At 41.4% G+C, this 8,902-nt stretch overlaps 1 protein-coding gene across 1 annotated transcript; it reads right to left on the bottom strand.

Moving 5' to 3' along the window:
* Window positions 1-861: 861 nt before the first annotated feature.
* On the bottom strand, window positions 862-5,178 carry rtn4rl2a (reticulon 4 receptor-like 2 a). Its single transcript, XM_073842773.1, has 3 exons — window positions 5,023-5,178; window positions 4,112-4,338; window positions 862-3,920 (listed from the first exon to the last, which is right to left on the bottom strand). The coding sequence occupies exons 1-3, from the start codon at window positions 5,078-5,080 to the stop codon at window positions 2,829-2,831; spliced, it is 1,377 nt and encodes a 458-aa protein (XP_073698874.1). The 5' UTR covers window positions 5,081-5,178; the 3' UTR covers window positions 862-2,828.
* Between the last annotated feature and the right edge of the window lie 3,724 nt (window positions 5,179-8,902).

The raw sequence follows: 8,902 nt of genomic DNA, 5'->3' as shown, positions 1-8,902 counted from the left end.
GTTGAATAATTGAGTAATTGTAGTCTGTCAGAAACTACAAAAATTTGTACACAAGTGTGATTCACATCACACTGATGCCTTAAATCCGCAATCAGTGCTAGTTGTAATGCACAAAGGCTGAAGATTGAGCATTGGATGGAAAACAAAACAGCCTGTTGGCTGTAGTTTTCATGGAAGATTTACTGTGGAATTGAGTGAAAATCACTTGAGCCTCTCACCGGGACTCATACGCATGTGAGTGTGTGTGTGTGTGTGTGTGTGTGTGTGTGTGTGTGTGTGTGTGTGTGTGTGTGTATGTATGCGTGCACTTTGTGTTAAGAACAGCCTGCCTTTGCACATGGTGGGAGACTGAAGCAAACTCTGCTCTTTCAGTACAAGCCATCTGCTAAAGACAGCACTGCTTTGGAAAGAAAAAGAAAAGCTTTCTGTATTCAATACCACAGCTGGAGTGCTTTGCGAATTCCTTTTCCAATAACATCATCCTTTTGCATCTTTTTGTCAGACACAGGGGTGCGTTTACTCTTGTTGGCCCGGTGTGCACACGTCTTGCATACTCTGAATTGAAGCGCTGAATGGCGGCCAGTGCGTTGCATGGTAACTGCATGTTATAGTGAATGATGTTGCCTTCAAAGAACTTTACAAGCGGCTAGGAGTAGAAAGTGAGTGTGTGTGTGTCTGTCTATTTGTCTGTCTGTCTGTATGTGTCAAGGGAGGTCAGACTATGAAGAGATGCGAGGGAGAGAAGGCACATGCGGGATTCTACTGTAAAGCCGTGGCCGTTGGATGGAGATATAAAGAAAGTACGCCCACACCAGAGATGTTTCGTATTCACAGATAAGCATTTATTTTTTTGTCATGCTTTCTGTCCATCACTTTGTGTTGTAATCAAAATATTGAACAGCTCATTCTTTCACATTCTTACATTCAGTTGCATACATTCTGGGTAAAAAGGTATAACTAATGCTTTGGTCATCTGTGAGCAACCTCACAAACATGGTCACTCGAGAGCACCTTAAGGCAGTTTGACCTTACCCGTTCGGCTGAGATTTACATTCACACATCATACAAACATTGTAAGACAATAATGTGTCATGGTAACATCCGTGGGAACAAAAAGATCAGTGTTGTTTGTTGTCTCAGGGTGAACACAAAACAGATATTGTTCAAATTAACAGTAGATCAAACAATCCTACTGTGTTAAGTAACTTTAGATTGCATTTTATGAGCATATCCATCCTTTATCATCCATCTCTTCGCCTCTACCACCCACATCCGCCCCTGCTTTCCGTGCATTTCTTTTTCTCTTTCTCTCTCCTCTTGTCCTTGCCCTCTCTGTTTGTTTTCCCTAAAGCATTTCGATTCTTTATTGCAGTTCGAAAGAAGAGGAAAGGGAATATGCAAGGACCACCAAAGAAAGCCATTGCCTTCAGCAAGCCCACCAAGAGTCCAATCTGTATTCAGACATGTTTATGACCAATGGTAGACATTATTCTGAATGTCCACCAATCTGTCAGTAAGCACATTTTTCTGTTTTTTTTTTTCACAGTAGTCAGTTCATTTCAAGAAACTTGAAGTCTTTCCATAGTGTCTTTCACATATTGAACTCAGTCCCTTTTTTCCTACAGCTGCAAGCTGTTAATTAACTGGTTTAATTTAAAAATCAATACTTTGAATGACAAAGGATGAAATTTGCTGGAATGTTCAGATAAAATCAGTAACACTTGAATTTGAAAAGAAGAGTAAACAAAGGGAAGTCTTAGAACAATTTAGGTAGTGTATTTTACAGTGAAGACCCAACATTTTAACAGTACTTTGAAAGACATACAGTATAAAAAAAAGAAAAAGAACATTCTCACACATTCTCACACCATTGACTGATCTTTCCATGCACTGACCATAGAAATAACATCACAGACGTTACTCACAGTGACATTCTTGGCCATTCAGAACAGTGACAAGCATAAGGCCTTTCATAGCGTTATTTACAGCTCCCTCTGCCAAGATGTCATATTTACACAAGTGATAATTGCTGTCATAGCTGGTGGGTGATGTAATGAATTCTTTCACCTTCTCTTGTGCGTGCTCTCTGCTTTCTCTCTCTTTCTTTCTCTCTCTCTCTTTGCATCTTAAATTGTAGCTGTATTGCAACACTTTAAAACTCATCACTCCATTGTGCTTTGTCTATCTTGCTTCGCTGCTGCACGCCGTTCCTTTTGTGCTTTTCGAGCCCTGAATGATTTTGAGTCCCTTCTGTTATAACATTCGATCGCTGCATTCCAAAGGGAATCAAAAGATTTGCTCATTATGCTATTGTTACCAACTAACTACTGAAATAATGGTGCTGTAGCGTTGTTGGAAAGAGGGTGTCGTAGTGACATCACAAGCTATAATTACAACTATCATAGAAGCACTTAGAGTGGCTGAAAAGTCTAAAAGCATACAAATATTGTACGTAAACCTAAGATGGAAATTTCTATCCTCTGTCTGCACTGACTGTGACAGAGAAGGCTTAGAATACACTTGCCCTTAAAAAACGAAGGACCGAGTATCTGCTTAACTAGCCAAGCCCTCTGAACAGCTTTCATTACTTTCCATTAAGGGCCTGTACTGCCCAACGTTCCCTGCTTACCCACTGTATCCTAAATCAGTCTAGTGCCCTCTAGATGCTAGGAACTAGAGGCTCAAACTGAACAGAACAAAGATACAGTTAAGGCTGATAGTAAACAGGAATCAAGGCATTGAAGAGTTAAATTGAGCAAACAGGGTTTTCCCTCCTCCAGAGAGGAGAAAAAATTAGGGGGAAGTGGGTTCTTCTGAGATAGACAGATTCAGCCAAACAGAAGATGGATGCAAACAGTCAAGACAGACATGGAGAGTAGCAAGAGAACAGAAGATGAGGAGCGAGAAGAATAGGAAGATGGTGGCAGAGAGTCGAATTCGGGCGGGCACTCGAGCTCGAAGCAGCGCAGGGAGGTGATGCCCGCATCTTCATTGCCGTAGTTGGCCCAATACTCTTCTGGGTCAAGCTTGGGAAGAAGAGCCTCTTCCTCTCCAAGCTCATACTTTGTGGATGAAGATGTGATTGAGGGATGTTGGGACTTGTAGGGGTACGCCTTGGTCTCGGAGGTCTTCTCAAAGATGCCCTTGGAAGTGCTGACGGGCTTGTGCTTGGAGAACCACCAGCGGGTCTTGGTGCTGAAGGTGGTGGTGGTGGTGCCGGAGAGGGAGCCGGGGTCGGGAAGCGGGCACAGAGCGAAGTCCATCTCCCTGAGGAAGCGCAGGTCCTGTCCACGACGAGAAGCAGGGGAAGCGCACATAACCTCGGAGCTGGACACGCGTACGCCTCTGAAGAACTCCCACAGGGGACGAGCCTCGCAGCCGCAGGCCCAGGGGTTGTTGTTCAGCCGCAGGAACTCGATGGAGGAGATGTCACGCATGGCCTGACCGGGCAGCTCAGCCAGGGAGTTGTTGAAGAGGAACAGCATGGTCAATCGGCCCATGTCACGGAAAGCGCGGCGATTGACCTGACGGATCCTGTTGTCATGCACCAGCAGACGGTCGAGGTTGACCAGGCCACGGAACACATTCTCGGACAGAGTGCGAATGCGGTTGCCATGCAGGAAGAGCTGGCTGAGGTTGATCAGGTCAGCGAAGAGATCATCCTGGATGAAGTGGAGCTGGTTCTCCTGCAGGTAGAGGAACTGGAGGCTGTAGAGCTTGTGGAAGATGTCATGGGGAAGGGCGGCCAGCCGGCAGCGGTGCATGTGAAGGCTCTGGAGCTTCTCCAGTCCGCGGAAAGCTCCACCCTCTAGGCGGTGCAGGTGAGGGTTGTCACCCAGATCAAGCTCCTCCAGGTCACGGAGCTCGCTGAATGCACCGGCCTCAATCCAGGTGATGTTGTTGGAGAAGAGCCACAAAACCTGGAATGTGATGAATTCATAGATAGAAAGGAAAGGAGAAGGTAGAGGGAGGGAAAGGTAATGAGGTGAAGAAATTGAGAAGAAATACAAAATTAGTAAATAAGACAATATAAAGGACTGATATCTCATAAATACAATCTCAAATGTATATTTACAAATATTAAATGTCCCACATATAGAGCCTACATTACCTGTGTGCCGAAAGCAAAAGACCCCACTCTCAGTTCAGTGATGCGGTTGTTCTGCAGAAAGACACGCTGGGATTCGTAGGGCATGCCGTGGGGCACAATAGTGAAGTTCTGCGCCTGGCAGCTCACTGTCATGGGGGTCGGATAACACACGCACCGGTGAGGGCAGTTCTGCGCAGGCACGGGTTTTACCACGACCAGCCAGACAACCAGCCAAAGCGAGAGCGCGCCTGGTGGAAAGAGGAGCGCGTCACATCACAACGTCTTAATAATTGAACTGCTCAGAGAGCTATGTAAGTCTCATCTTATATACATTAATTAATGACAATACGATTATTCGATGCTGAAAAAGTCACGAATCTCCAAACGAATTTTTACAAATGCACTAATACGTTTTCATCATTATAACAACATTTTGGTTTCCATTCATTTACGTTGTGACTATTTCTCTCATTAACACATGATTTTAGAACCTTTCTAAGTTTAACTTTATAAGTAATGCAATGTAAAACGATCAGAAAAAAAGTCAGATTTAACTTATCACTGCAGGTTGCGACAAGTTTTAAGCAGCAGCTTAGCATTTTTTACAATCATTTGAAAAATCCAAACGTAATTCCATGTTAAACTTCAAACTTTTAAATATATAGGTACATAAGGTACTAAGACTTGTTTAAATAAAGTCATAATTCAAAGAACCATCAATGCAAAACGTTTTACGCATCATGCACAAAGTATATATTCTAACCATCTGTAGCTGCGTAAAAGCAAGCATTCTCGAAAGCCAGTTTGATCACATTCTTAATTCTTACATTATTTTAAATGCATTCATTTCCATTACTTAGAATACTCAAGAAACGTAAACATTTCACAATACATTTACAATAAAGATAAACAGAGAAGAAGCAAAAACTCACTCTTAAAGTTGTGCGCAAAGGAGCTGCGTTGGCTCCGCGTAAAAGTTGATGTTTCCATTCCGAACCAAAGCCGAGAGCGAGTTAGCCTAAGGAGTTTGGCGACTGATTCCTTGCTATCTCCGCTGATGCTCTGGTTCCCGAGTCGGAGCGACTGAGAGAGTGCCGAATGATGGGTCCCGGGCCCAATTTATACCCGAGCGCAGCGCGCGCCTACGGCTGTGGGCACCACGGAATCTCTCCTACGTCACCAGTCGGGTCAAGCCCAAGCGAGGGTGGCAAACGGAAAAGGCGGCGCGGAGAGAGGAGGGGAGGGCTCTCGCGTACCAGTTTGGACAGAGGGAAGTCGGACGTCTTAGCTCAGAGTTACGATTGTGGAGACGTAGTTGGGAAAGGGCGGGGGAGCGCAGGCACGGCGCCCGGTAATGACTGAGCTGAGAGCATGCGAGGAGGAGCGCACGAGGCACATGAAAGAGGCACACAGCTCGTTTCTTGGCTTCGCATATGCGTCCCTTTTGGATTATCTTGTCCTCCGCATTATTAATGAGAAGCCTGAATGAAACAAACGCATTGTTTGCAGGGGAGACTTAATGCTCCAGGGACACAAGTCATGACTTCAAATATAGAAATATGAAGCTTTAACACTAAGACTAGTCGTTAAGGGGTTTGATAATGGGTGACTAAAGAATGCAATTACTGTCACTTGCTGCTGGAAGGAAAGATAAACCAATACCAAATTTGGTCTTATAGCATCTCCTTTTTGGGCATCTTCCTGGAATCAGCTAAACTATAAGCCATTTTCCTTTGAGTATGTTAATCACGCCAAAGCTTTTTGTGTTATAGGTATAGACTGCGTTTACCACACTAGACATAGTTCACATAGAATCATTAAAACAAATAGTTATATATTTTGTGACATTGCTTTGAAAGTGCTTCTAATTGACATACAGCACCATTTCTTTAACATCCATGTACAGTTGAAGTCAAACATTTACATACACCTTGCAGAATCTGCTATTTACCAAAATAAGAGGGATCATACACAATGCATGTTATTTTTTTAGTACGGATCTGAATAGGATATTTCACATAAAAGATGTTTACATATAGTCCACAAAAGAAAATAATAGTTGAATTTATAAAAATGACCCTGTTCAAAAGTGTACATACACTTGATTCTTAATACTGTGTCGTTACCTGAATGATCCACAGCTGTGTTTTTTGTTTTTTAGTGATTGTTCTTAAGTCCGACCCACAAATTCTTCGGTTTTTCAGCATTTTTGAGTATTTAAACCCTTTCCAACAATGACTGTATGATTTTGAGATCTATCTTTCACACTGACAACTGAGGGGCTCATATGCAACTATTATCCAGGGGGTGAAAACTTTTTTTTATTGAAGATCAGGGTAAATTTAACATATGTTGTCTTCTGGGAAGCATGTAAGTATCTTCTGTAGCATCTGAAGGGCAGTACTAAATGAAAAAAAAAAGATATTTAGGAAAAACAAGAAAAATTTAAACATCTTCATTCTGTTCAAAAGTTTACACCCCTGACTTTAATGCATCTTGTTTCCTTCTGAAGCATCAGTAAGCATTTGAACCTTCTGTAATAGTTGCATATGAGTCCCTCAGTTCTCCTCAGTGTGAAAAGATGGATCTCAAAATCATTCAGAAGAACAGAGAGCAGTTTAACTGTTCTGGACAAACAAGGGACTGAACAAATGAACAACTTTCACTAAACAAAACAAGACAAAACGGCTGTGGATCATTCAGGTAACAGCACAGTATTGGGAATCAAGTGTATGCAAACTTTTGAACTGGGTCATTATAAATTCAACTATTATTTTCTCTTGTGGATTTCAATGTCTTTTATGTGAAATATCTTATTCAGGTCAGTGCTAAATAAAAAATAACATGCATTTTGTATGATCCCTCTTATTTTGCAGATTCTGCAAGGTGTATGCAAACTTTTGACTTCAACTGTAAAAGACAATATCAACTCAGGCGGGTTGATCAGGACCCTTGAAACTTGAAATGATTTTTTTTATCTGGAAAACAGAACTCAAACAATAATTGATCAATTGACATGGTCTTTTAGTTTTCATGTGGAGACTCTGAAGAGACCAAACACAGCTAGGAAACAGGATTTCAGAGTGAATGGTCAGCACTGCCCTGGACAGTAATCATTTTTTGACTGACCAATCAGAACGAGGCATTCCAGAGATTCTCGTAATAAACAGACAGACAAACCGAAAGACAACAGTAGACTCGAGGATGTCCATGTTGTTATTTAGCACCTCCTCCGTTCGCTCATCTTTTGGACACCTCTTTCTTTTCCTCCCTCCCTCTCCACCTCCACAAAAACACAAGATGACTGGATGAACAGGCTTTCCCCGCTCCACCTACACCTACCAGCTGGACGTGTGAGTGTATGTGTGAGGGTTTTCATGTTTCATGTATATTACCCTATCGCCAACCGTCAGCCGAGTGAATGGCATGACTGACAGCTCCTGGGTCGTGGTACAGTTGTGTATGAAAATGAATTACGAAGCGACAACAATAAGACTGTGACGGGGGAAGAATAAGACTAGGAGGAAGTGGAACGTGTGGTTGGATAGGAGGGGTTTACGGAATTAAAAACAAGGCAAAGAAGCGCCACATGACTCACAGATAGTGGAACGAGAGGGATACGGGACTGCACTTAGAGGGATGTTGCGCATAAGGCTTGATTAGTGTGCGGGCCAGCAGCCTAATGCATTAAAGCTGTATCCCTGTAGTGTTCCAAGAGTGGCTTTGTAGTGCCCTAAGGGAGTGCTCTACAGTGGCAGCCCACATATAATGACAGATTTGCTTTGCCCTGTTGCATAGAGATAGCAGAATAAAATCAGCTCTGATAACTTTAGAGTCCTGCGTCATGAGCCTCATTAGCTTTCTGTGCGTTGGAGAACTAATAGAGGGCGGAGGGTGGGTTTGGAGAAGTCTGACCCCCAAATTAAAGGGAAAGTTTTCCCAAAAGTCAAAATTATGACATCTTTGCTTACCCTGATGTTTTAAAGCTGTATGATTTTTTTTATTTAGCATTCCATGGAAAATATAAAGTCATACATGTTTTATGGGTTTATTTGCATGTCCTTGAGTGTTTTGTAAGGTGCCCATAAATAAAATGCATTATAATTATTTTTATTAAACATTGTGTGTGTGTTTACACATACTTTGGCTAAACTAAAGGAGTCTGCTAAAAGGTTTTTGAGAAAAGTGCATTACAGTTACATTGACATGAAGAGATGCACTCTAGTTTATTGACAAACATTTTATATTTTAAATAAACATTTTATATAACTATATTTGTATCTATGCATATATACTGCCGTTTAAACATTTGGGATCAGTAGGATTTTTTAAAGACACCTTTTCTGCTCATCAAGGCTGATTAGTTGATAAAAAATACACAAAAAACTAATATTGTGAAATATTATTGCAATTTAAAATAGTGGGTTTCTATTTGAATGTACTTTAAAATATAATTTATTTCTGTGATGCAATGCTGAATTTTCAGCATCATTTTCTCCAGTCTTCAGTGTCACATGATCCTTCAGAAATCATTCTAATATGCTGATTTATTATCAGTGTTGGAAACAGTTTTTCTGCTTATTATTTGTTTTGGAGCCTGTGATACATTTTTTCTGGATTTGTTGATTAATAAAATATTGAAAAGAACAGGATTTATTTAAAATAGAAATCTTTTGCAACAATATACATTACTGTTCAAAGTTTGGGGTCAGTAATTGTTTTTACTTCTTTCTTTGTTTGAAAGAAATTAATACTTTTACTCAGCAAGGATGTGTTAAATTGATAAATAGTGATAGTAAAGACTTATTTGGT

This window comes from Garra rufa, chromosome 6, assembly GCF_049309525.1.
Source record: "Garra rufa chromosome 6, GarRuf1.0, whole genome shotgun sequence".
Taxonomy (NCBI): domain Eukaryota; kingdom Metazoa; phylum Chordata; class Actinopteri; order Cypriniformes; family Cyprinidae; genus Garra; species Garra rufa.
The sequence above is the reverse complement of the archived record's forward strand: the minus strand, read 5'-3'. Positions and strand labels throughout refer to the sequence as shown.

Excerpts from the sequence above, each read along its gene's own strand:
- rtn4rl2a (XM_073842773.1), bottom strand. The coding sequence starts at position 5,080 with ATGGAAACATCAACTTTTACGCGGAGCCAACGCAGCTCCTTTGCGCAC. Across the intron at positions 4,339-5,022 it reads CTTTGCGCACAACTTTAAGA|GCGCGCTCTCGCTTTGGCTG; the intron begins GTGAGTTTTTGC and ends TCTTTCCACCAG. Across the intron at positions 3,921-4,111 it reads CTTTTGCTTTCGGCACACAG|GTTTTGTGGCTCTTCTCCAA; the intron begins GTAATGTAGGCT and ends ATCACATTCCAG.